Source organism: Carcharodon carcharias, chromosome 9 (genome assembly GCF_017639515.1).
Source record: "Carcharodon carcharias isolate sCarCar2 chromosome 9, sCarCar2.pri, whole genome shotgun sequence".
Lineage (NCBI taxonomy): Eukaryota > Metazoa > Chordata > Chondrichthyes > Lamniformes > Lamnidae > Carcharodon > Carcharodon carcharias.
In genome coordinates, this window is record NC_054475.1 from 7,261,489 (window position 1) to 7,289,185 (window position 27,697).

General features: G+C 40.0%; 1 protein-coding gene across 1 annotated transcript in view; it reads left to right on the plus strand.

The window, feature by feature from the left end:
* The window catches only part of LOC121282145 (guanine nucleotide-binding protein G(i) subunit alpha-3-like), a 56,496-nt gene that overhangs the window by 16,882 nt on the left and 11,917 nt on the right, over positions 1–27,697 (plus strand). The window contains exons 2-6 of the mRNA XM_041195656.1: positions 10,795–10,837; positions 12,234–12,375; positions 13,330–13,487; positions 23,823–23,951; positions 26,951–27,080. Coding sequence (XP_041051590.1) covers positions 10,795–10,837; positions 12,234–12,375; positions 13,330–13,487; positions 23,823–23,951; positions 26,951–27,080 — 602 coding nt within the window. The remainder of the gene's footprint in view (positions 1–10,794; positions 10,838–12,233; positions 12,376–13,329; positions 13,488–23,822; positions 23,952–26,950; positions 27,081–27,697) is intronic.

Below are 27,697 nucleotides of genomic sequence, written 5' to 3' on the forward strand. Positions count from 1 at the left end.
CATCCCCCATCTCCCTATTTTCCATTATATTATGACATGGCAGATGATGTTTGCTAGGCGGACCAAATCCACGAGGGAAACCTGGTCGCGCTATCACCATGGTTTTGCAATTTGTATTTATTACGAGACGTATGCACTGAATTCAGAAGTAATAAGTCCACCAAGGCTTTTAGAGATTTTAAAAATTAAATTAAAATATTTATTAACAAAATATCAAAGATTTTAAGCGCATACATAAGACCACAAATTACTGCCTAATTAACTAAGCCCCAGTTTCACTCCCTTTAAGGCAATGGTCCCCAATAGATTTTAGATTTAAGACAAACTCAGCAAGTTAACACAATACCCTGACAGTGGAATCCTGAAGGACTTTTCTCCTTCAGTTTCGTTAGATAGCAGACTTATGCACAAGTGCTGGAAGCTTCATTGCGGCTATTTCACATACTCCTGTTAGATTTTACATGGCCCTCTGAACATAACCTTTCATTCTCCTCTCTATATGTTTGTCTTTTTAATATGTATATTTTATTCCGTATGTCTTTGAAACTATCTTCCTCGTAATATAAAAAGTTTCATGTTGCCAGTATGTATTGTCAGTAACCTTTAGGAAAAATAAGTACACTCCTTAGCCTTGCTTATCTTGCTGGTTGTAAACAGACTAAGATCCCTTTGAAATCCCAACATTCCTTCATTTATCTAAAAATTTGAATTCCCTTTACACCTTGCGTGCTAAGCCGGCATCCATGTTTACTCATTAGCATGTCAAGCGCCTAGCTGCTTTTGATGATTTCAAACTTGCAGTCTACTTGACTCCAAATGTAATTAACTCTCACAGACAGATCCAACTATACTTACTCCCATAAACCTACTTTGCAATAAACCAGAAAAATATTATGCAAAAATGTTAGTTTCACGGCAATTATCAATTCCCCAGAAGCACTTTCTATAGGACCAACGCTCACTTTGTTAATTCTTTTCTTATTTAAATATCTATAGAAACTCTTACTAACCGTCTTTACATCACTAGCTAGCTTTCTCTCGTACTCTAATTTTTCCCTCTTTATTAATCTTTTTGTCATTCTTTGTTCTTTATATTCTTTCCAACTTCTGACCTGCCACCTGCCTTTGTGCAATTATATGCCTTTCCTTTAAGTTTGATGCTGTCTTTAATTTTTGTTGTTAACCACAGATGGCTAGTCAAGTTCAGTTTTTGGCCAATGGTAATCCAAAAAAATATTGATAGTGGGGGATTCAGCAGTGGTGATGCCATTGAATGTCATGGGGTAATGGTTAGATTCTCTCTTGTTGGGGATGGTCATTGCCTGACACTTATGTGGTGCAAATGTTGCATGCCACTTGTCAGCCAAAGCCTGGATATTGTCCAGGTCTTGCTGCGTTTGGACTTGGAATGCTTCTGTATTTGAGGAGTCGCAAATGGTGCTGAACATTGTGTAATCATCTGCAAACATCCCCACTTCTGACCTTATGTTGGAAGGAAGGTTATTGATGAAGCAGCTGAAGATGGTTCGGCCTACAACGCTACCCTGAGGATCTCTATCGCTGGCCTGGCTGCAGCCCACTCGTGCCATCGTGACTCACCAGGCGCTGATTCCAATTCTATATTAGCCTCCAAGGTATGTACTGTGCCAGTTTCTGAGCCGGTAGCTGCAGTTGCCAGATGCCAGATCAAGTAACAGGGACTCTTAAGTGCTCTGCTATGTCTCTGCTGTGAGTAGGTGGTAGTTCTTGAGTGTCTAAAAGCAAGAACTTGAGGGGAAGGTTGGTGTGAGAGAAAGCGGAAGCCAGAGGCCCATGGTCACAGCAGCTTACTCATTGTGCTAGATAATAGGATGAGGGTGTGCTGGGAGTTGAGAAGGGCATAAGGCAGGAGCATACTGTCATCTTCAGTGTTCTCAGTGCTGTTTGCCATGCACCCTGTCGCATCTGGTCCCTTGACAGTCAGCTCCTCCATATGGCTCAGGTGATGCAGACATCCTTCTCCCTTCGGGTTTTGCTTTTTTCCCTGCTGTTGTATGCCACTTTGTTCTGCAAGAGCGGAATGTCATGGTTGTGTTACATCATTTCTGTGATGTGCCTTCCACTGCTGAATAGTTACTGGCATGTGGAGGCAGAGAATTGTGGGTGTTGAGGTTGGTAGTATCGGAAGATGTGTGAAGATAAGATGAAGCTTCTGGATGTTAGACGTGCGTCCTGAGTGCCAGGATCTGGTTCTGAGTGAGTGTTGGAAGTATGGTGTCTTGAACAGCGTGTAGGTTGGCGATGTCATGTGAAGATGCGTTCACTGATCTTGACCACCCATGTGAGTTTATTAGACCACCTTTGGCATTGCTGCTAGGTCCTCAGTTCCAGTCTCCTGGAGTTAACCACTCTAGCCACCTGCTCCTACTTCATTCTTGAGGACCTTCTGGCACCCAATGAAACAATGGTGTCACTCCTGCTCACCTGCCCTCACCACTAGAAATCTCCAGTGGTTTATCCATCACCCTGGACCCCCCTTTCTCCCCTGTTCACTTTGCCACCATTTAAATTGCAGCAATATTCTTTGGGGCAGCCTGCCTTTGAAGCAAAAAGGCTGACTGTACCATATGGTTCCTGAATAATGCTACTGGGTTCCAGTGCTGAGCACTACTGCAGCTGGCAGCATTAAGACAGCTGTACATTCGGCCAGATGCTACAATCGTGCATATGAGGTGGGCGGACCAAACTTGTGTGCTGCCCACCTTGATCTGAGTGAGAGTGGGCAGATCATGCATCGTGACCAATGCACTTGAAAATTGGAGTAACTCAATTTCTAGCACTTTTTGTCATTCTGAATGTTACCCCTCTATCATGTAACAAATTTGTAAAATGGCTTTGGATTAATTATAAGGAATACAATCCTTTATGAAATTTATAAATAATGTAAAAGTAGATGTTTTGGAAAACAACGAGGAGGGCTGTAAAAGACTTCAGGGAGATATTATTTAGTGAAATGGTTGGCTGAGCCATACAGTCCTGTGTAACATTTTTGGAGAAGAAAAATGCAATAGGCATATACTCAATGAGAAATGCTGAAAGATGTGGATGAACAGACTGAGGGGTTTAAATAGCTGATTTAATGAAAGTGTAAGTGCAGCTGGATATAAAGTTGGAAAAAGGCATTTTAACTTGGGAATATAGGAACAGGAGAAGGCCATTCAGCACATTGAGCATGCTCCGCTATTCAATACAATGGCTGATCGAACACTTCAATACCTTTTACCCACGCTATCCCCATAACTACGTTATTGTCAATCAGAAATCTATCAATCTCTACCTTAAACACACACAATGACTGAACTTCCACGGCTCTCTGGGGTAGAGAATTCCAAAGGTTCCCAACCCTATGAGTAAAGAAATTTCTTCTCATCTCAGTCCTAAGTGGCTTTCCCCCTATTTTGGAATCGTGCCCCCGGTTCTAGACTCCCCAACCAGGGGAAACTTCTTACCTGCATCTACCCTGTCTATTCCTTTAAGTATTTTGTAGATTTCAATGAGATCACCTCTCATTCTTCGAAATTCTAGAGAATGCAGGCCCAGCTTTCTCAATCTCTCTTCATAAGACAGTCCTGCCATCCCTGGGACTAGTCTGGTGAACCTTTGTTGCACTCCCTCTATGCAATAATCTCCTTTCTGAGGTAAGGGGACCAAAGCTGCACACACTACTCCAGGTGCAGTCTAACCAAGTTTCTATACAACTGAAGCAAGACTTCATTACTACTTTACTTTGACCCTCTTGCGATAAAGACTAACGTTCCATTAGTCTTCCTAATTGCCTGCTGCACCTGCATGTTAACTTTCAGTGACTTATGGACAAGGACACCCGGGTCCCTTTGTGCATCTACACTTTCTAATCTCTTACCATTTAGGAAATACTCTGCACACCTGTTCCTTCTATCAAAGTGGATAACCTCACATTTTTACACATCATATGCCATCTGCCATGTTTTTGCCCACTCACTAAGTCTGTCCAAATCCTCCTGTAACCACTTTACATCTTCCTGACAACACACATTCCCACCTCCTTTTGTACCATCTGCGAACTTGGAAATATTACATTTGGCCCCCACTTTGATATATATTGTGAACAGCTGGGGCCGCAAGTATTGATCCTTGTGGTATCCCACTAGTTACAGCCTGCCAATGTGAGAATGACCTGTTTATTCCTACTCTCTGCTTTTCTGCCCATTAGCCAATCCTTTTTCCATGCTGGTGTATTGCCTCTTATCCCATGTGCTTTTATTTTGCTAATCAACCTCCTGTGGGGGACTATCAAAAGCCTTCTGGAAATATAAGAATACTACATCCATCAACTCTCTATAAATCTTGTTAGTAACATCCTCAAAAAACTCCATTTCCCATTCGGAAATTCATGCTGACCAAGTCCAGTGACTATGTCCAATCAGATCACGATTATCCAAGTATCCATCTATCACATCCTTTATAATAGATACTAGCATTTTCCCTATGACTGATGTAAAGCTAACAGGCCTGCAGTTGCCTGTTTCTCTCTCCCTCCCTTCTTAAATGGTGGGGTGACATTTGCTATCTTCCAATCTTCAGGAACCATTCCAGAGTCTATAGCATTTTGGAAAATGATTGCCAATACACTCACTCTCTCTATAGCAACCTCTTTCAACACTAGGATGCAGAATATCAGCTTCCAGAGACTTATCAACTTTCAACCCATTAGTTACTCCAATACAACCTTCTTTCTTGTACAAATTTCCTTCAACTGCTCATTCTCCCTAGTCCCTTGGATCTCTAAATCAAGGAGATTTCTTGTATTTTCCTCAGTGAAAACAGACACACAGTAATCATTCTCTGCCATTTCTGTTCCCCATTATGAATTCTCCTGACTACCTGTAATGGACCCACATTTGTCTTAGCCGAACGCTTCCTTTTTACACACCTATAGAAGCTTTCAAAGTACATTTTTGTTTTTTTTTGCTAGTTTGCATTCATATTCTATTCTCCCCTTTACTAGTTTATGAATGAAAGCTTTGAGCGCACTTGTAAAGTATTTGTAAATTCATACAATACGTTGTATAGTTCACAGTCTGAATATTGTAGTTTTTAGTGCCTCGTTATAGAAAATAATGCAATATTCATTTGACAGGATGTCTGAAATGGGATGCTATTGTTGAAGAGAGGCTTGCGATACTATTATTTTCACTTCAATGAAGCCTAAATGATAATTTTTAAAATTATGAATGGTTTGGATGATGAACAGAGAGAGACTATTTCTTCTGTTTATGCCCCTTCACAAGCCTAGAATACTCATAGAGGCAAATTTCCTTCCTGGACTATATGGTAGCTTCACTGGGTGGCAAACGACTACACTATACATACACTTCCTATATTCAGATAGAGTTCATGGTCACTTTTAATAATACCAGATTTTTATTTCCAGTTTTAAAATAAAAAATCTCATCTTGCTATTTTTGGTTTGAACTCATTCTCTGAATTATTAGTTCAGCCCTGTGAACTACTAGTTCAGTAACATGACCAGTACATTACCATACCTTGGCTTCCAATGCATTCTGCAGTTTTAAATTTCATATAAATTTTCTCCATGCTAAAAGATGCCTAAATACTGATCGTTGAATTAAAGTTAAAATTGTTTTACACAGGATCTAAATATTAATATGATGTTTTAGACTCAGTGGCATTTTATATGGCTGCACTTAAAAAAAAGTGGTATTCAAAAACTGGAATAATGTCTACTAGGTTCCTGATTGTCAATGTGAATTTTTTTTAAAAAATACTCAATTAGTGACCTAGTTTTTATTCACATTTGTCTGCTGCAAAGTGATCTGAAAGTATTGTGATCTGTTCTTCACATCTTGATGTAATTTTGTATTTTTTGCCACATGCATCTTGGTATTTATGATTTTAACAAAAGAAAAATATCTGGAAGTCTTACGGTACCCATTACTTTGGATTTTACTGTCAATTTGGGTATAACTGAAAATCAGAGTTCCACCCTGTCATCACTGTGGACTTGTTCATATATTCTGAACTTTAAAATGGCAGCCATGTATAAAGTAAGCCAATGTTTTTTTTACATTCATAATATGGTTTTAATATGTTAAGACCGCAAACTTCGGCAGAAGGATTCAGTGAAAAGCTTAGCCAGAATATTCTCCAGCATCTAAATATATTTTTGCAACATGAATCACCAAATGTAGGATTTAGGTAAAGGCCTAGATGTTATTGTGAAGAAAGCTTGATAGGATTATTTAGAGCTCTGATTTGAAAAGAGTGGACCCACCAATGTTAATAAAATTATAGTTTTAAAGTACTTTCTAAGCAGCTGTTTAAAGATATTAAATTGTGGATTTTTAAAGTGATTTTAAACATGGAATCCTATCCATTTGGTTTATTCCAGCCTACTGAATTATTGCACAAATCTTTCTGAATTGACTTATATCAAAAAGAAACTATTATTGATTGTGATTTCTGAATACTTCAGAAATGAGAATGTTCTGATGAGATTAAATTGGTTTTCTTTTGTAACTTATGAGGACTGGGTTTGTGTTTTAATCCACAGATATATTTACTTAGCAGTACAGGATTCATATTTAAATATAGCAGAAGGAAAAGTTTAGGATGTCTGTACTGTAGATTAAAAATTGATTAAGCCACTGCATACATATATGAACAAATGTCCAACTTTTAGACAAAAAAAAACATTCAGCTGCTATTAAGTATTCTTAAGCCAGATAGTGTCGAGATACGTTGCAGCATAAATATGAAACATGTTAGATAGAAGGTCAATTTTTAGTAAGTGTTCTCTACATGAAATTGGATGGACAATTGTGTGACATGCAACAATTCTCTCTGGCTGGGGAGACCCTACCCGTAAAAACCACTAGTGTTATTGCATAAGGAACTTGGTCATTTTTCTGCCAGTGCTGAGAAACTAGGTGGATTCCAGACCACCCAGAAGTCTTTCAAGTAAAACTGTTTTTCCCATCTATATGTTAAGGGGGTCATAGGTACTTTTTCCTGGAAGAGAATACACTACCAATCTATTTGTAACCCTTTGGTCTTATATCAGCATTCCATATCCAAAAAGTGACATTTGGTCATAGCTGCATGTTTATTGCTCTGATTTTTAGATTAGTTGTATCATCTGAAGGAACTTTGATAGCTTTTTTCAGTTGGTGGTACTGTTTCCTCTAAGTTACATTCAAGTCTGACTACAGGTAGGAGCATACAGTCTTGACTGATATTTCAGTGCAATGTTACATTGTTGAAGGTATTGCCTCTCTGTTATAACATTAAACCAGGGCCCCCGTTGGCCTACTTTGGTTTATGTTAAAGATCTCAACAATATTAGAAGAGTGGAAAACATTCTTCCCTGACCCAGCACCATTCATTAATTTGCTCATGGTGTCCAAATTGGTTGACTGTGCTTTGGAAGTGACTTGTTTCTTATAAAGCATTTAGGAATATCCTGATGCACTATAAAAATGCAATTTCATCTCGAAGTTGCTGATTTCCTGTTGTTATATAAGTAGACCAGCTCCCAGCTCCCTCACAACAGTCAATTAATGTGATAGCACAGGACGGCGGATCATAGTCTCTCTTTTCCTAATCTTTGCCCTGGCATATGGTTGAGCCACAGGTTGGCTGAAGGCCATGCAGCAGGGGGATTTTCACGCAGTCCTCCTCCTCATTTGGATACACAGCTGCATAGACCTTCTTTCTCGCTACCCTCAGTCACCCCTTGCTGAAGGGGGAACACAGTGTAGGGAAGAAGCTTGAGGCATTACACTTTAAATTAGTCCAAATCCCTGCTGCTTAGCCATTGCTCAGTAGTAGCATTCTTGTCTCTTGATTCAGAATGTTGTGTGTTCATTTCCCATTCCAAGAGCATGAGCACAATCTAAACTGACACTAGTATTGAGGGAATGCAGCACTGTTGGGGGTGCTGTTTTTCAGGTGAGTCTGTAAACTGACACCCTCTGTGCTCTCTCTAGAAAATGTCAAAGGTCCTATGGTGTAATTCAAAGAACAACAGGTTTCCTGGCCAGCATTTATCCAAAACACTTGGGCATTTGTACAATGGAGTGCAACTAATTGAAAAGACCAAGCTTTTTTCATATAGTCTGTATCTCCTGTGATAAAGTGGAAAACTAGCCTTTTATCTGGTCTCGGTCCCTTCCGCAAGCTTTGAGGATGATACGGCCAGTAATGGTGGACTTGGCTGTTGATACCAGGCCAAATTAAGGTCTTGGGGTTGACATCTAGTCATAGAGCAGGTGTCAAGCTCATTATGATTGCAACCTGGCTGAGAGGTTCTACATTTTTGCAGTCAACAGTAACTGAAATATGCAATAAGGAGGTAATATAAATGATTCAGCATTCACTTGTAACGGTTGGTTTTGGCTTGTGCCTCACAACATGAACAAAATTATGTAGTGCCTTTAACATAGTAACATGTCCCAAGGCGTTTCGTGGGAGTGTTACAAAACAAAATTTAACACCAAATTATGTAAGGAGGTATTAAAGCAGGTGGCCAAAAGCTTTGTCAAGGTGGTATATCTTAAAGAAAAGAAGTCTTATATTTATTTAGCACCTTTCTCAAACTCAGGAGTTCCCAAGTCACTTTACAGCCAACAAAGTACTTTGAAGTACAGTCACTGCTGTCATGTAAAAATGTGGCAGTAAATGTGTCCACAGCAAGGTCCCACAAAAAGCATAAAAATAACCAGACATTCCTTTATAGTGATGTTTATTAGGGTTAAGTATTGACCAGAACACTGGGAAGTCCTCCCCTACTACTCTTCAAATATTGCTTTGGAATCTCTGAGAGAACAGACTGATAAAACCAGAAAATGCTGGAAATGTTCAGATCTGGTAGCATCTGTTGAGAGAGAAACAATTAGAATTTCAAGTCAATGACCCTTCATTTGAAAAGCAGATCAGATGGGGCTTGGTTTATTGACCCATCCGAAAGACAGCACCTCTAATGTTGCAGCACTCCCTGGCTACTGCATTGAGAGTAGGCTGAAATTTTTTTTCTGTACTCAAGTTCCACTGAGCCATCATGGCTTAATGGAAGAGAGTAGGCTGGAGAGGTTTAGATGGGAATTCTAGAACTTGGGGCATGGGTAGGAATGTATAATCTTGTCATGTTTAAAAAATATTTCAGTATGATTGGTTATGTCCATTATCTAAGCAGGAATTCTAATCTGATGATTATCATCTCCATTTAAATGTTAAGAAAAACGATCAAATCTAACAACTGGCTACCCAATTCAACAACACTGCTATTCCCACCCATCTCCCCTCAACAGTGTGATTTGTAGTATTTCTTGTAATGGCAATTGCGTTATCCAAGTTTTTCTACCTCATACTTATAAAAGATGGCGGAAAAGATACGTATTTGGAAGCAACAAATCATTTGCTAATGGTTATTCAGCTAACTTCATTTTTGCTGTTACTGGTCAGCACCCATGCAGCTCGAAACAAGTCTAAATTAAAAATTCAGTTAGAATAGACTGAAGTTTGTATTTCAATAACCTGTATTGCTTCCAAATGCATTTGAATGCTTTTGTAAAAACCGCTTGAACCAGACCTTGCGGTAGAAGTAACAGTGAAGCTAATAGCAACTTCCAGGGACTGCACACGTGGAGTTAAGTGTATATTTCAAGAAGTTACTGCCCGAAGTGCCTGGCTTGTCCAAAAGCTGTGCCAGAATGGTATCTTGCTGACGGAGTCGCTATTAAATACAAGGAACACTGTGAAGTTGCTGTACTTAACCTGATAAACACAATAAACATGTCAGGAAAAGGTTGGGGCTTGTCCATTTCAGTTTAAGTAAACTTTTAGCTGCATGATAAAGCCTTAATTACGGCCAAAAAACTTCTCTGGCACTGAAAATGAAATCTAAAAGTGTCGAGTCGCATTCCTTCAGATTATAATTTTTGGAGACTTCTTTGAAACACTATTTATTTTTTACTTTTTCTATATTTTGTTCATTGCTCTTTCTTTCTCTTTCTGTTTGGTTTTCTGTACCTGATTTGACATTGAATTACATACTCTAACTGGCACTTTCTGATTGAAACTTGTGCAGCTCATTAACAGTTCTTAAATCTAGTTAACAAGATTCAGTTGTGTACCCTGTTCAGGCATCCCAAATGCCCTGCTAAGGGTGCTGCACTTTTTGATAGTTATCTGAGAAGAACTTCCAATGCATAAGCCTTTAGGAAGTTTAAGGGCAAGTGCAAGTTTAACAAATAACTTGTGCTGCTTGTTCACCATTGACTGCAAAATCTTGACCTTTTAATGCCTTATACACATCTCGGGCTGGGAGGGAACATTGCATTTACAGCTGTGAGGGAAGACATAACTTTTGAAACAGTGACAATCCCAGGATTTAAAGATGTCTTTACAGTTTATATCTAAATGCATGCTAACCAAGTGTTGCAAAATATAATTTTGTTTCCTGAGCTTTAGGATTTTCAATAGAATTGTATCAGTGATGTTTTGATACTTGATGTTTATTAACTCTAATTGCTTCTGCTATTATTGCCACCTTTGACTAATCCACAGCATTTTCATAGAACCATTGGACATATTCTGAAACAGACATACATCATTATCCATAAATGTGACAGCGTTGAAGATTTTGTGGTGTCATGTTTAGCTGAAACCATGCTTATGAAGCATGCTTCTTGTAATTCAAAGTTGTGTGAAGGTACTGAGGTGTGACATTAGTTACAATTTTATTTTTCCTTGCAGGTGCTGGAGAATCTGGGAAAAGCACCATTGTAAAACAAATGAAGTGAGTCTGAAACAGCTTATACATCTTTGTTGGTTTTGACCTTGGTTTCTTGCTTTGAGAATTTTGAAAGCTAATGCACACTTCATTGTAGGCCTTTATTGTATTGTATGTTTAGATTAAATGTGGAACTGTGGCCACGTCATCCACTTCTTGATACCTTTCTCCATGTTGTGTTGAGAAGCTTTGTATTCTCTGCATTTTTTCATCCTTCAATTTGGAAGGGAGTAATATTGATTGTTACACAATGTGAAAAATGAATTACTCGCTATGTATAAAACTAGCAGAATACAATAAAAATTCTAGTTTACTGTTCTAACCTATCTTCATACTACTGTCCAGTCTTTCGTAGGGTAAGGGAAACTGGTGCGCCTCTTGAGCCCGGTTCGGATTCAGTCCAAGGTGACCCTTGCCAAAATTTACAGATTGCCTTTCAATGCTTCAAGACAAATATTTTTACATTTGCCATTTTAGCTACTACTGAAGGCAGAAATAAGGGTGCATAAAACCTCATTTGTTTCTGTTATATCACTATAGTGGTACCTTTTGTGTATGTAACTAGGTCTGTGGACAAATTACTTGGGGCTATTTGAGTTAAAAAGACATAAGCATACAGCTAGGTTTGACTGCAAGATGCATCTTATTGATGGAATTTCATTCCCTTAAAGTCGCAGTAAACAATATAAAAACTAGTTTGATACTTGAGAGAAACCTCTGGCTTTGCTATAGGGCAACAATTCGACTCTCGTACTTTACAAAGCTGCTGTTCGAAACAAAAATTGCTTTGGTCTGGGTTTGGATCCTTTCAAAGTGCCAGCTCCAATTGAAATCCTCTGCAAAATGCATACGTGATCATTGTTTTTGCATGACAGGGAAATAGCACCAACAGAATTTCAGCAAACTCTCACCAGTACATTGCAAGTTTATACATGTCATTGCTGGCAAGGCAGTGCTATTTTCCAAGGTTAGACTGCAGGGCTGTAAAGGAAGTCAAATCAATGCCACGTCCATTAGAATTATTTGCTGATATTTACGGAGCTGACATGTTGAGTAAAGAGATTCAAGACGGTGAATCACTGTGGGGAGAAAAATAACCATGTTTTCAAATTACTGACTGGAAGCAGTTCTTGATATTGAGTGCACTTTTTACTCGCCCTATAGTTAACCTTAATTTAGCTTTTGTTTATGATGAGCTAATTCAGAAAGTAAGAACTACACCACTGTAAAGTTGACCATTGTACTTGTTGTGGAGTTCATCTCATTCAGGAATTTCTTTTTAGTGTGGTGGGACATGGTTTCACATTAAGTATAGTTTTTTAGCCCTCAGCTCAAGATTAGTTCAGCATTGCATTCCTGAAGTGCAATTTTAATAAATTCTTTTTTGCCTGTGACCTTGCAGAATCATTCATGAGGATGGGTACTCGGAGGAGGAGTGCAAACAGTATAAAGCAGTGGTTTATAGCAATACAATTCAGTCCATCATTGCTATAATCAGGGCCATGGGGCGGTTGAAGGTTGATTTTGGAGACCCAATAAGAGCAGTGAGTACATGTCAATTATGTTTGAATCTACCTACGTGATCCTTTGGTTAAAGTCAATGGATGATATTTAATTATCCAGGCAATAGTTTTCTCTTAAAGAAGAATTGTAAAAAAATGAAAAAAAGATTGCAGACTTTGCAAACAGATTCAGTTTAATTAAAATTGAACTGCTACACTGCAGCAAGATATGATACTTCTATTAATGAATGTAACAGAAGCTGTTAAGAGCATTGTTGAAAAATTTATTTTGTGATTGGCTATATTTTTAAAGACTGCTAGTTAATCTATTCAAATTTTAACTTGCGTTGTGATTTGAGTCTGTCCCAAGGCATTTTAAAGAAATGACTTAATGTTTTAGAAATATGTTTGAAGAGACTGGAGAGAGGAGGGCCTGCATCTGATCTGCATTGCTCTTGTACTGGAAACGTTTGTTCATAATGTTAGGAATGTTCTATTGCCTAACATTGACCATCACTTGCTTTGAGAATGAACATTAAAATTAATTATTTGGTTGCAGCCAATGCCAAAGTTAAAGATAAGACCATTTCATCTTTTCCTTTTGAAGTTTTTGGTCTGATCTAAATTTGTAAACTACGCAATATTTTAGAGTTGAATACTGGAACTGAAGGAAGGTTGAAAATAACTGACACCAATAGGTTCAATATTAGAGCTTTGTGTGTTTGGATTTTTAAAAATGTTGGATCATGTTCATTGTTTATTGCAATTTTAGTTGTTAACCATTTTTGACCTCAAATTCAATTTTTAATTCTTGGCCTGCAACTGCACATAATAAATTTAATTTTAATTTGGCAAAAATATTTTTCCAGACAGATATAGTATATGAAATATTGTGCTAAATAATACAAAGTAAAGTCTGTGTTCACTGGTTTAAATTTACAGTATTATACCTTTTTTATATAATTTCCAATCTCTAAAGCACTTTTGTTTGTGTAGGATGATGCCCGCCAGCTGTTTGTCCTAGCAGGAACCACAGAGGAAGGGATCATGACAACAGAACTTGCAGGAGTTATCAAAAGATTATGGCAGGATGGTGGTGTTCAGGCTTGTTTTGGTAGATCCAGAGAATATCAGCTGAATGATTCTGCATCATAGTGAGTATGGCTTTTTTAATGTCAATATTATCTTTGTAATATTATCTTTGTAATGCAAGGCAAGCTTGGAAGGGACAGAGCTTAATGGTAATAGTGCTTCAGCGAGTAAGGTCCATGTAGAAAATAGCAGTAAAAGAAAAAAAATTAAGCCACTTTCTCTGAATGCACAGAGCATCTACAATAAGATGGATGAGCTAGTGATACAAATAGAGGTAAAAGATTTAGATCTAATCACCATTGCAGTGACATGGTTTCAAGGTGACCAAGGTTGGGAAATAAATATTTCAAGGTACGTGACATTTCAAAAGGGCAAGCAGAATGCAAAAGGAGGAGGGGTAGCCCTTATTACACAAGGACGTTAGTGAGAAAGGATCTTAGCTCAGAAAATCAGGAACTAGAATCATTATGGGTGGAGATTAGGAATAACAAGGGCCAGAAAATGCAAGTAGGAGTAGTTTATAGCCCCCCCCCCCCCCCCCCCCCCCCCCCAACATTATTTATACCACTGGCAGAGCATTAAGCAGGAAATTATTGGAGCTTGTAACAAAGGCAATACAATAGGTCATCTTCATATAGACAGGACCAATCAAATTGGCAAAGGTCGTCTGGAAGATGACTTTCTAGAGTGCTTTCGTGACAAATTCCTGGAGGAATATGTTGTGGAACCAACTATGGATAAAACTATTTTAGATCTAGTATTCTGAATGAGACAGGGTTAATTAGTAATGTCATAGTAAAAGATTCACTGAGAAATAGTGATCATAATACAGGGAGTCCTCACTAAAGTTGTGGCTTTGTTCCTGAAAATCATTACTTTAAGTGAATTGACTAAGTGAATTATGGGTTCCCATTGGAATCAATGTTAAAGCCAGTGGTAGGTTCTTTCAGACATTTGTCACAACAATGTACAAGTTGAAATACTGTACCATACTGTGAATTCCTAGCTGAAATAACTTTCACATTAAAAAATCATTAAATATAAAAAAAACATACAATACATGGTATAACTTTTAAAAATTACACTCACCTCAGTAATTTTAGATTGGCCAGGCTCCATGTCATGACAGAGGTTGCAGGAATTCTGCACTGCCTACCCTCTACCATTAGGGTGGGAGTCAGGAGCAGAGCAGCTGAAAACAGACCCTGGTAAAAACAGAGGGTGGGGGGCAAGGCCAGTGGGGAGGTAGGCCAGGGAGCAATGTTGTTGGTGGTGGTGGGCGTAGTGGAGGCAGGCCGAAGAGCAGCATCGGGGAGCTAGAGGCGGGCCGGAGAGTGTGTGCTGGGGGGGTTGGAGGTGGGCCATAGAGCAATGTAGCGGTCCTGGAGGTGCGTGCCAGCGGGCAGCGTAGGTTGCTAGCCCCGGGCACCGGAGGACAGCATTGGAGGCAAGTACAGGGTGGGGGAAGAGGGACTGGGGGCGAGTGCGGAAGTGCTGTGGGAAACGTTTTGTGCACAGGCAGGCCACAGAAGAGGAAGTCTGTGGCAAACTACTTTATAGTGAAACTGGCAACATCAGACAGATTTACTGCCACTGCTTTAGTAACATTAAATCAAAACAACGTTGGGTGAAGCAACATTTAGCAAGGACTTATTGCACAATTGAATTCTACATTAAGTTTGAAAATGATGCACCCTAATCACAAGCAAGAATCTTAAAGCCAATTACATAGGGATGAGGGGAGAGCTGGCTAAGGTCGATTTGGTAAATCGATTAAAAGCTATGGCAGTAAATAAATAGTGGGAAACATTTAAAGAAACAATTCAAAATGTTCAACAAAAATACATTCCTTTAAAAAACAAAAACTCTGCAAGGAAGAGCTTATGAAGGACGTTTAGGATACCAGTTGATTAAAGAAGAAGCTTTAATGTTGCAAAAATAGTACGTCTGAGGATTGGGAGTGTTTTAGAAATCACCAAAGGGCCACCGAAAAGTTTATGATAAGGATAAAAATAGAATATAAGAGTAAACTAGCCAGGAGTATAAAAACAAACAGAGCTTTTACAAGTATACAAAAAGGAAAAGAGTAGCTAAAGCAAACTTAGGTCTCTTGGAAGCAGAGACAGGAGAAATGATCATAGGGAATGAGGAAATGGCAGAAGAAACTCAGGTGATTAAAATCTGACATTCCCAGGACCTGATTACCTACATCCCAGGTTTTTAAAAAAGTTAGCTGCAGAGATGGTGGATATCATTTTCCAGCATTCCCTAGATTCTGGAACAGACCCAACTTCCCGATTGGAAGTTAACAAATGTTACACCATTATTCAGGAAAGCAGGGAGAGAGAAAATAGGGAATGACGGGCAGTTAGCATGACATCAGTCACCGGGAAATTGCTGGAATCTATTATTAAGGAAGCCTTAACAATGCACTTAAAAATAAAGCGTAGTTTTTCTGAGGATGTAACTAGATAATAGGGAGATAAAGGGAAACCATTAGATGTAGTGTACTTGGATTGCCAAAAGGCATTTGATAAGGTGCCACACAAGGGCCTATGGAGTTGGGGGATGATATGCAAGCATGGATGGAGGATTGATTAATGGACAGGAAGCAGAGAGGGGCCGTTTCAAGTCGGCTAGTGTGACTAGTAGAGTGCTGCAAGGGTCCGTTCTGGGACCTCAATGATTTACAATCTATATTAATGACTTAGACGAAGAGACAGAATAATATATCTAAATTTGCTGACAATACAAAGCTAGGTGGAAATGCAAGCTATGAGGAGGACACAAATAGGCAGCAAAGACAGGATAAGTGAGTGGGCAGCAAAGTGGTAGATGAAGGATAATGTGGGGAAGTGTAAGGTTATTCATTTTAATTGTAAGAATAAAAGAATATTTTTAAAAGGCTTGTAACTATTGATGGTCAGAGATTCCTTGTACAAGGACACCCATGTTAGCATGCACAGACAACAAGCAATTAGGAAATGACTTCTTGGCCTTTATTGCAAGGGCATTGGAATACAAGAATGAAGATGTCTTGTTACAATTGTATGGGACTTTGCAGAGATCGTACTTAGGATACGTGTGAAATTTTGGTCTCCATGTTTAAGGTAGGCTATTCTTGTATTGGAGGCAATACAGCAAAGGTTCACTAGACTTTGCCCTCGGGTGAGAAGGTTGTCCTATGATGAGAGCTTGAGTAAAGTGGGCCTATATTCTCTTGAGTTTAGAAGAATGGGAAGTGATCTCATTGAAACATTTGAGATATTGAAGGGGCTTGACACGGTAGATATTGAGAGGTTGTTTCTCCTGGCTGAGCATTCTAGAACAAGGGGCACTCTTTCAGGATAAGGGGCTGATTGTTTAGGACTGAGATGAGGAGAAATTTCTTCATTTTCAGGATTGGGAAACTTTGGAAGGATATAGACATGCCATCATTGAATATATTTAAGGCTGAGATAGATATTTTGGATGCTCATTGAATCTAGAGCTTTGGAGGGTGGCGGGGGGATGGAGATGAAACCCAAGATCAGCCATGATCCTATTGAATGGCAGTGCAGTCCTGATGGGCCATATGGAATTCCCCTGCTCCTATTCCTTATGTTTATACAACACGTTACCAAATTAAGATATGAAAGTAGCCTCTGTGCCGCCTTTTGGTATTTATTTTCTGCACACCACATAGATTGAATTGCTGTAATCGCCTTTACTGAGCTTTGATGCAGTTGGAGCAGTCTTGAATTATTTGTCTCAACCTGGAGCATGATCAAGCCTTTTACTTGTGATGTTTATTGTAGCTGGCTGCAGTCTGTTTGAAACTTTAGTAAAACTACTTGCTAGGGTTTTTTATCCACATTTCATTCAAAGTGTACTACTTTAGGGGCTGAATTTTTTGGGGGGCGTACTGCTCACGCTCCCTGGAAGTAAAGCCGGTTGCAAACCGACTGACTTTAAACCTCCGCCCCTTAACGGAAGGAAGTCTCGCCCTCGAGAGCTGTTGGCCAGTCAGATTGGCCGACAGCTCTTGGAGGTCCAGCAGTGTCAGTGTAGAGGATGCTGCTGAGACTGTAAGGAGAATTATGAAGAAGTGCTATGGACACTGGATATGGTGAGTCCAGGGTTTCTTGGGCAAGAAGGGATTGGGCATCCATGGGATGGGGGAAGAGGGTGGGGGTGCAGGTTTTGGAGGCCAAGCGGGGAGGCAGAAAGTGGAGGTATAATCTTGGGCGGGGGTTTTGCCCTCGATGCGACAGGATCCACCTCTCTTACTGACCTCCCCCCCCCACCGGCCTTCTCGCTGTTCCCTGGCTTCCACTGCCCAGTGTATTATGGCAGTGGTGGTTAGGGGCCAGAGTAGGCCTAAGGGTGGGCAGCCTAGCGGGTTCCTTACCCACTCCTGCTGTTATGGCGACTGGGTCAGGAGTGGGCAGGGAGGTGGTGCACTACCCACCTGCTCGACTATTTTACATGCCAAACCACCTCCCCCCCCACCCAACTGCTGGCTGAAAACACACCGAGGTGAGGTGAGGGGTGGTGCTGTAAAATTTTCCCTCAATGTTTAAGCCATGATCCCTTCTCCTTACAGAAGTATGCAAAATTGCTCCCATACATTTTCTGAAGGTGAATAGGGATGTTCCCTGATTTCCAAGCCAATGTTCCTGGATCGAAACCAAAAATTGTTCAGTTCATCTGATTGGTCATTTGTGGGACCTTTTCAGTCTATCCATTGGCTGCTGTGTTTGCTACATAAGTGTGTACAGTAAAAAGAATCACGATGTAAAATACTTTGGAACATCCTGAGCAGGTTATACAATGCTGTATAAATAACCACCTAACTCCAGAGGCTGGGGGGTTGCTAACTGAGCCACATTGATTCTAACATAGATATACAGGAAAGCTACTTTCTACTTTGTAGAGTTTTATGTTGGCTAGTTAGCAAAAGAGCCTAAGACCTTTGCTTGCCAGACTAGTCTGAAGTTTTGGAGGGATTAATGCAGACATCGCTTAGTAATTTTTGTCTGTTGATGGACGAAGACCATTCTCATTCCAGTTCCAGTTTTTGGAAATATTTTTATGCCAATGGTTAATCTGATACAGCATTTACTTTGCAGCATCAGCATGACTAACAGCCCTATCTCCAGTAACAGTGCTGCAAGTTAAATGAGGCTGTTGCTTGTCAATGTCATCTTGATATTTTTCACTGGCACTCATGTTAGCGATGGTGACAACTGCTGCCATTATAAGTACTATTTTACACACCTGCATCTGGGCCAAATACTTGACCTGTATGGATCTTCCCCAGCTCTAAAGGTAGTTAGCCAGAAAGCTAGTCATGACTCTTAAACATCAGAGCTTATGTAATTTAAAATTATCTGTTGCAATATAAATGGGGCAACAAGAACAGCCAAGGCAGATCCATTTCTGTGTGAAGTGTCTTTATATAAAACAATGAGCCTTTGTTGATTTTCATAGACTGGTTGTAGTTTGACAGGAAGATCATGGCACTACCTATTTTACTGTGTTTTACTGATTGAAATGTTGATTGTGTGAACCAGATTATCATGAACTAATGAACCTGTTTAAATTTAAAAGTAGTATTCAAAGTCACAGAGGCCTACAGCACAGAAAAAGGCCCTTTGGCCCATTGCGTCTGCGCCGGTCAAACAAGCACCTAACTATTCTAATCCCATTTTCCAGCACTAGGCCCATAGCCTTGTATGCCATGACATCACAAGTGCACATCCAAACACTTGTTAAATGTTGTAAGGGTATCTGCCTCTACCACCTTTTCAAGGCTGTGAGTCAGATCTTCCTCTCATCCCCTCTAAAGCTCCTGCCCCTTACCTTAAATCTATGCTCCCTGGTTATTGATCCATCCACCAAGGAGAAAAGTTCCTTCCTGTCTACCCTATCTATGCCCCTCATAATTTTATACACCTTAATCATTTCCCCCTCAATCTCCTCTGTTTCAGGGAAAATAACCCTAGTCTATTCAATCTCTCCTCATAACTAACTCCCCAGCCCAGGCAACACCCTGGTAAATCTCCTCTGTACTCTCTCTAGCGCAATCACATCTTTCCTATAATGCGGATTCCAGAACTGCACCCAATTCTCTAGCTGTGGCCTAACCAGCGTTTTATACAGTTCCAGCATAACGTCCCTGCTCTTATACTCTATGCCTTGGCTAATAAAGGCAAGTATTCCATATGCCTTCTTAACCACCTTTATCTACCTGACCCGTTACCTTAAGGGACCAGTGGACATACACACCAAGGTCCCCCTGACCCTCGGTACTTCCTAGGGCCCTACCTTTCATCATGTATTTCCGTGCCTTGTTTGTCCTGTCCAAGTGCATCACCTCACACTTAGCGGTTTAAATTCCATTAGCCCATCTAACTAGCCCGTCTATATCCTCCTGTAATCTAAGGCTATCCTCCTCACTATTTACCACCCTTCAATTTTCATGTCATCTGTGAACTTACTAATCAACCCTCCTATGTTCAAGTCTAAATCGTTTATAAAAACCACAAACAGCAAGGGACTCAACACTGATCCCTGTGGAACCCCACTGGAACACAGGCATCCAGTCACACAAACATTCCTCGACCATCAACCTCTGCTTCCTGCCACTCAGCCAATTCTGGATCCAGTTTGCCAAAGTGCCTTTGATCCCATGGGCTCTTACCTTGCCATGTGCGACCTTATCAAAAGCCTTGTTGAAGTCCAAGTTGCTCTCATCTACACACCTGGTCGCTTCTTCGAAAAATTCAATCAAATTGGTCAGACGTGACCTCCCCTTAACAAAACCATGCTGACTGGTCCTTGATTAATCCCTGCCTCTCCAATAGTTTTCCCACCACTGAGGTTAGACTGACTGGCCTATAGTTCTCTGGTTTATCCCTTCCTGCCTTCAAAGTGCCACATTGACTGTCCTCTAGGCCTCTGGCCCCTCTCCTATGGCCAGAGAGGTATAGAAGATTATTACCAGCGCCCCTGCTATCTCCTCCCTTCCCTCACTCAACAGCCTGGGATACATTTCACCTGGGCCTGAAGATTTATCTACTTTTAAGCCTGCCAGACCACTTAGAACCTTCTCCCTTTCTATTCTAATTTCTTTAATTATATCACAGTCCCTCTGCCTGATTTCCATACCCATGTCGTCCCCCTCAATTGTGAACACCGACACAAAGTATTCATTTAGAACCCTACCTACGTCTTCCGGCTCCACACACAAATTACCGCTATGGTCCTTAATGGGCCCTACTCTTTCTCTAGTCATCCTCTTACACTTAATGTAAAATAACTTTGGATTTTCCTTTATTTTACCTACCAATGTTTTTTCATGCCCCTTTTTGCTCTCCTAGTTTCCTTTTTAAGTTCCCCCCTACACATTCTATAGTCCTCTAGGGCTTCAGCTGTTTTGAGCCCTCGGTATCTGCCATAAACCTCCCTTTTTCTCTTTATCCAATCTTGTATATCCCTCGACATCCAGGGTTCCCTGGATTTGTTCGTCCCACCCTTTGTCTTCACTGGAATATGTTGGTGCTGTACTCTCCCTATTTCCTGCTTGAATGAGTCCCACTGCTCTGACGCAGATTTACCTAAATGTAGCTGCCCCCAGTCCACTCTGACCAAATCATATCTGATCTTATTAAAATCGGCCTTCCCCCAATTTAGAACTCTGATTTTTGGCCCATCCATGTCCTTTTCCATAACAACCTTGAATCTAACGGAGTTATAATCGCTATCTACAAAATGCTCCCCCACTGATACCTCTACCGCTTGCCTGGCTTCGTTCCCCCAACATTAAGTCCACAACCGCCCCGTCTCTTGTAGAATCTTCTACGTACTGGCTTATAAAGCTCTCCTGGATGTATTTTAAAAATTCCGCTCCCTCTAAACCTATCACACTATGACTAACCCAGTTAATGTTGGGGAAGTTAAAATCCCCCACTATTTTTACCCTATTATTTTTACACTTCTCTGAAATTTGCCTACATATCTGCTCTTCTATTTCTCTCTGACTGTTTGGGGGCCCGTAGTACACTCCCAGCAATGTGATTGCTCTTTTTTTGTTTTTAAGTTCTACCCATATGGCTTCATTTGAGGAGCCTTCTAAGATGTCACCCCTCCTTACTGCTGTAATTGATTCCTTGATCAATATTGCAATACCCTCTCCTCTTTTATCTCCTTCCCTGTCTTGCCTGAAGACCCTGTATCCTGGAATATTGAGCTGCCAATCCTGCCCCCCATCAACCATGTCTCTGTGACAGCAATGACATCATACTTCCATGTGTTAATTTGGGCTCTCAACCCATCTGCCTTATTCGTCAGACTCCTGGCATTGAAATAAATACCATCCAACTTTGCCAAGTTCCCTTGTGCCTTAACTGGCCTATAATTTCTATGCCTTCCAGACACACTTGCTTTTTCTTCTATTTTGGCTGTGCATCTCCCCCTGCTGAAACTCCTCTCAGGATCCCATTCCTTTGCCAAGTTAGTTTAAACCCTTCCCAACAGCACTAGCAAACCTCCCCCGCAAGGATGTTGGTCCCATTCCAGTTCAGGTGCAACCCGTCCATCTTGTACAAGTCCCACCGCCCCCAGAAACCTAAAGCCCTTCCTCTGGCATCATCTCTCCAGCCATGCATTCATCTGGACTAACCTCCTATTTCTTTACTCACTAGCATGTGGCACCGGAAGTAATCCAGACCCTTGAGGTCCTGTTTTTTATTCTGTTTCCTAGCTCCCTAAATTCTGCTTGCAGGACCTCATCCCTCTTTCTACCTATGTTGTTGGTACCAATATGTACTACAATCTCTGTTTGCCCTTCCCCTTTAGAATGCCCTGCAGCCATTCAGTGATACCCTTGACCCTGACACCAGGGAGGCAACATACCATCCTGGAGTCAAGTCTACAGCCGCAGAAACGCCTGCCTATCCTTCTTACTATCGAATCTCCTACCACTATTGCTCTTCCCCTCTTTTTCCTCTCTCCCCCCACCTCCTGTGCAGCTGAGCCACTCAGTGCCATGAGCATGGCTGCTCTCCCCAGAGGAACCATCACTCTCACCTTTTTCCAACACACAAAAATGGTTCTCAAGCGAGATGCTCCTGGGGATTTCCTGACTACCTGCCTGATACCTTTCTTCTGATTGATGGTCACCCATTCCCTCTCTGTCTGCACTTCCGTAAGCTGTGGGGTGACCACATCTAAAAACGTGCTTTCCACGAAATTCTCAACCTCGTAGATGCACCTCAGTGCCTCCAGCTGCCGCTCAAGCTCTGAAATTCAGAGCTTAAGTAGCTGCGGCTGGTAGCACTACCTGCATACGTGACCGGTCAGAGCGCACGAAGTGTCTAGGACTTCCCACATGTTACAGGCGGTACATAACACGGGACTGAGCTGCCCTGCCATGCCTCTACTTGAAAAAGAACCCTTACTTTTAGTTAAATGCAGTAAAAAATAGTTAAATTATTTATGTACCTTAAATAAAAACTGGAACCCTTACCTTAGCTTAATCTATTTTAAATTGGAGAAAAGCACTTACCCGCCACTCACCAATCAGCTCTCAACTTTATGCTGACGTCACTTTTTGAAGCTTCCCCACACTTGCGCTCGTTCTGATCTCTCTGCCACTTTCTCACGCTGTCTTGTGATGTCACTCTTGTTATTTTCAACAAAAACTGACTGCAGGACACTCTTCCCAGACTGCTTCACCACGATGTTGACTGCAGAACACACTTCCCAGGGCTAGATGATGTCTGTCTTCTCTCTCCTCCCCAACGTATTTTCTTTCTTTTTCAGTTGCATTGACTCTACTGACAAGTGAACGGTCATACTCCAAATGGGGAGTTAATAGCACGCGGTCTTTTGTGTAGAATAGCACTAATTCGCAAATTTTAGAAACTCTGCCATGGCCACTGAAAGGGATGGCTGGGATGGATCTTGCAGGATATTGTACACAATCATTTTACAACGTAAATGTAAAACTACTTTTTAAAGGTTAGGTACAGTGAGCAGCCTAGAAACACATAGTATCACAACAATACCAGATGGATATTTTGCATTCTTGTCCTCCAACAACAGTATCTTATTCCCAACCTAAGAAGTGTGTTCCTTCAGTGAATATTCCAATCTCCATAACAGCTAACACATTGATCTGAGCTGGCTAGTCAGTGCAAATTATAGCCAATTTTGTGATGATCCATGTCTTACATGGTTGAACTCAGTATCTCATCTAACACATTTACCCTTCAATCAAAACTATTTAAATTATTACACATGTAGCATAAGAGACGTCTAAAAGTGCAGTGACCATCAGACTGTCTATTAGAAAATGAATTGGATTTATTGGTGTATCGTCATCAAATTCATTGTAAGTTATTTTTCTTTAGTTATTTGAATGATTTGGATAGAATATCCTTACAAGGCTACATCCCAACTCAACAAGATGTTTTGAGGACCAGAGTGAAAACTACAGGCATAGTGGAGACACACTTTACCTTCAAAGAACTGTATTTTAAGTAAGTAATAATGCTCCTTAATCACCAGTGTATTTACCATTTGTATTTGTGCATAATGTAGATAAGCATCTTTCCCAGGACCATAAATTCTTGAAGATCGTGATCCTATTGGACTAAGAATCAATTTTAAAGTTTTAGTTTCTGTAAATATATCATGACTGCAAATTGCAATGGGGCACTTTGTGGTGGGTTAAATTAATTGGAGTTTTTACCACATTGATTAGATATATTTATGCTGCAAATTACTGGAATTGTGCAGCGATTTCATTGTCTCACCTCAGACCCCATAGATGCATGCCTAAAGACCTATTTCCTCAGCCAATGAAAGAAATGTGCAGAGAGAAAACTGAGTGAACAACAGAGAAGGAAATAGCATGATTTGGAGTCAAATTAGATCCAGAAATAGAGAGGGAAGGGAAGAGAGCAGATTAAGAGAAAGCAACTAAGGAAAAGTAAAAATTATTTTTTGGAAAGAACAAGCAGAAGAGGGCATTGTAACCACATTGTCTTTGGTTGTTGTATTGGTTCACGAGAAGTTAATTAGTGAATGGCAGGGATACTGTGCAATTTGCACACATTCTTGACTCATGAAGTGTTGAACCAACAGCCATATCCATCATGATCAGTAGAACTATTTTCAAGGGAACATCGGAATTGAAATAAGACCATGGCCTGTCTAGTTCACTTTTGCCATGCTACTAATTACATGACACAATGATAATGAGTTGTTGACTAACATCTTCAATTAGTCTATAACAGACCCAGAAATGGTATGAGGAAAACCCTTGGTGAAGAGCTACAGGAACAATAAATCAGCTATTTTTTCTATTTCTTCCATTTCATGTCTCAAAATATTAAATCCCAAAATTATTTTCTGAAGGAAATCTATCTGATTTGCATTTGAGTTGAAACAGCTTTGCTATCTGAAAATTATTGCTTGCACCTGTGGAGATTATAATATTCAGAGCAAAGGCCGCTCCCATACTTGTTTCTAGGCAGAATCAAATGTAACAAGGACAGGACCCTGTTGGAGTGTTTTGATAGATCACCCAGATCAATTGAAGGGTCAGTGAAGAGCAATTCAAGAGTCAGTCAAAAAGACGGGAGAGAGAGAGACACAGGAGCAGAAGAAGCTGCATGTAACTGAAGTGCTGCTGTGAGCTCGGAGGAGCAGGTTTGGTAGGCTCCAGGTAGTGAGGGCTTGGGAAGCCCCGCAGAGCTGAAAAAGCAGCAGAAGGTCGGTGACTGCTGTGGATTACTGGGGCAAAGTTAATCTTTCAGAGCAGTGGTGCTCTGCTCGGCATGGCTGAAGAGCTGGAGTTGTACCTGTAAGTCAGTGCTGGGGTGCACACTTGGAAATCCAGGAGAACGTAATCTCAGGAGATGAGATTGAAACCCTGGGAGGTGAACAGTAGTTTAAGTTGGAGTAGCTTTGAAGGAATTCAGAGACTTGACTTTGAAAGTGAAAAGTTTGCAATCCCTCATGACGCAGACAGAGTTTTAACGAGATTGTGTAACTCGCAGTGGATACTAACACCTGGGTGTGTTGCTGAGAAATTCGTGAGATCTGTCTTGGTCAAATCTGCAATTTATTGTGTAGTATAGAGTGTTCTACCACAGTTTGCCTGTCAATTTACATGTACCTTAAGTTAATTCTGAATGTTAGAGTATGAAATAGATATTGTAATTTGCATTGCTTTTCTGACTCTGTATAGTAAAGTTTATTTTCAAAAACTGGAATCTTATGGGTTTATTCTCTTATTAAGTACTTGGGATCCCAAACTTCATTTCCTTTAAACAAAAAATTACTGGTTCCTAACCAGATTGTACCAAAAACTTGGGGGTCTGGTCCAGGATCATAACAAACACTAATAAAATTGAGCCAGCCTAGCTTTGGTTGGAATTCGCAATAGGGAGCAATTGAACCAGGAGTAATTTTCATTCTTGCACCCAATTTTAAGGTTTTAAATCAATTAGAATTCAAATTACTTATATGAAACTTATTCATTTTTGGTTACTAACAACATATACATAAAAGTTTATCTAGTTGACACTTGGAAGGCTCATTCTACTTGTGTATAAATTGTCAGATGAAAGATCTCTTAATTAAGGACTGAAATCTGCTGTTGAATCTTTGATGTCAACATTTTGACTTTGTTAAATATGTAACTTAACTCTGAAGGGAACATGATGGAGGGCTGAGCCCTTCCCCGATAATATAACTAGTTTGGAATTAATGCAGAAATAAGCACTACTATTGGTTTTGCACCAGGAAAGTTCATATCTTTTCAGTTATTCTCCAGGGCAGTTCAATGATATTTATTTTCACAGGCATGAGATGCGTCGACCTGAAACATTAACTCTGTTTCTTTCTCCACAGATGCTGCCAGATCTGAGTATTTCCAACATTTCTGTTTACATTTTGACTGTGTATTTGAGAGTTCTCCTTTTAAAACTTTATTTATTCAACATTTTGAGTACCAAAAATAAATCTAATATGTATACTATATATGCCAAGTATACTTTAATATTACACCTGTATAAGCGCATATCATATAGAGCTACAGTATTTAATGAGTTGCAGTAAATAGATTTCAAAAGTTGATAAATGAGTTGTATCCTTAAAACATGCCCTTGGGGTTCTGCCAGGAATTGGATGCCCAGAGACCACCACATGCTTGAGGCATTTTTAAAAATACATGCAGCTGTATTCCGTATGAGATTCAAAATTGTTGTAACTTGTTGCCAGTATGTTAGAGAAATCTGATTACCTACAGAAACTTGTGTATAGAGTTTTAAAGCTATTACACAAATTCTGTATGTTATATGCATATGTTTTATTTATAAAATCATGATTATAAAATCTGTGCAGCATGTTACATCAAAACTTATTGCATATGCAACTAATTTATTGTGATATTTTAGAGAAGACTGCAAATGGTTGGCAGTTTTAATTTAATTGCTTTTAAAAGTGTTAATGCTATCTCTGTTCATTTTAGGATGTTTGATGTAGGAGGACAGAGATCAGAACGGAAGAAGTGGATTCATTGCTTTGAAGGTGTAACTGCAATAATATTCTGTGTGGCATTAAGTGATTATGATCTTGTGCTTGCTGAAGATGAGGAAATGGTGCGTACGTTTTGAGTTCTAGCTCTGTGTTTGTCGAACAGCTGAGAAATAGGCCAAGATTGTGTCCTTACAGGGCTTCATTAACTGCCTGCTGCAATTGTGTACAAACTAAAATTTAGCTATTGTAATTTCACAATTTGCTTTGTGAGGATTGTCATGTTTCAAGATGAATGAAATTGATCATAAATATAAAGATTTTTACTGTTTAGAACCTTATTCTGTCAAAAGAAAGTCCATCAAGTTATTCTTGATGGGCGGCACAACCAACTTGGAACAGCTGCCAGCTAAATTCTGAACATAAAAATGAGCAACTTATATCAACAGCAAATGGGACTATGTGTCGTTAAAAAATATATAATCCAAAGATCAACAGTGTAGTGGCATAAGACTTTAAAAGCCTTTTTTCTTGGAGTTATAAGTATTATAAGTAATATAACTGAGGAAATTAGACTTCAAATGGAATGCATTTCATTCAGAGGTGTTGGCACAGTGGTATGCACCTGGGAGGGATTTGCCTTTGAGTCCTCAACCTTGACTCTGGACTCCATAAAGTCTCATGGCATCAAGCCAAACTTAGGCAGGGAAACCACCTGATTACTATGTACCGCATCCCCCAA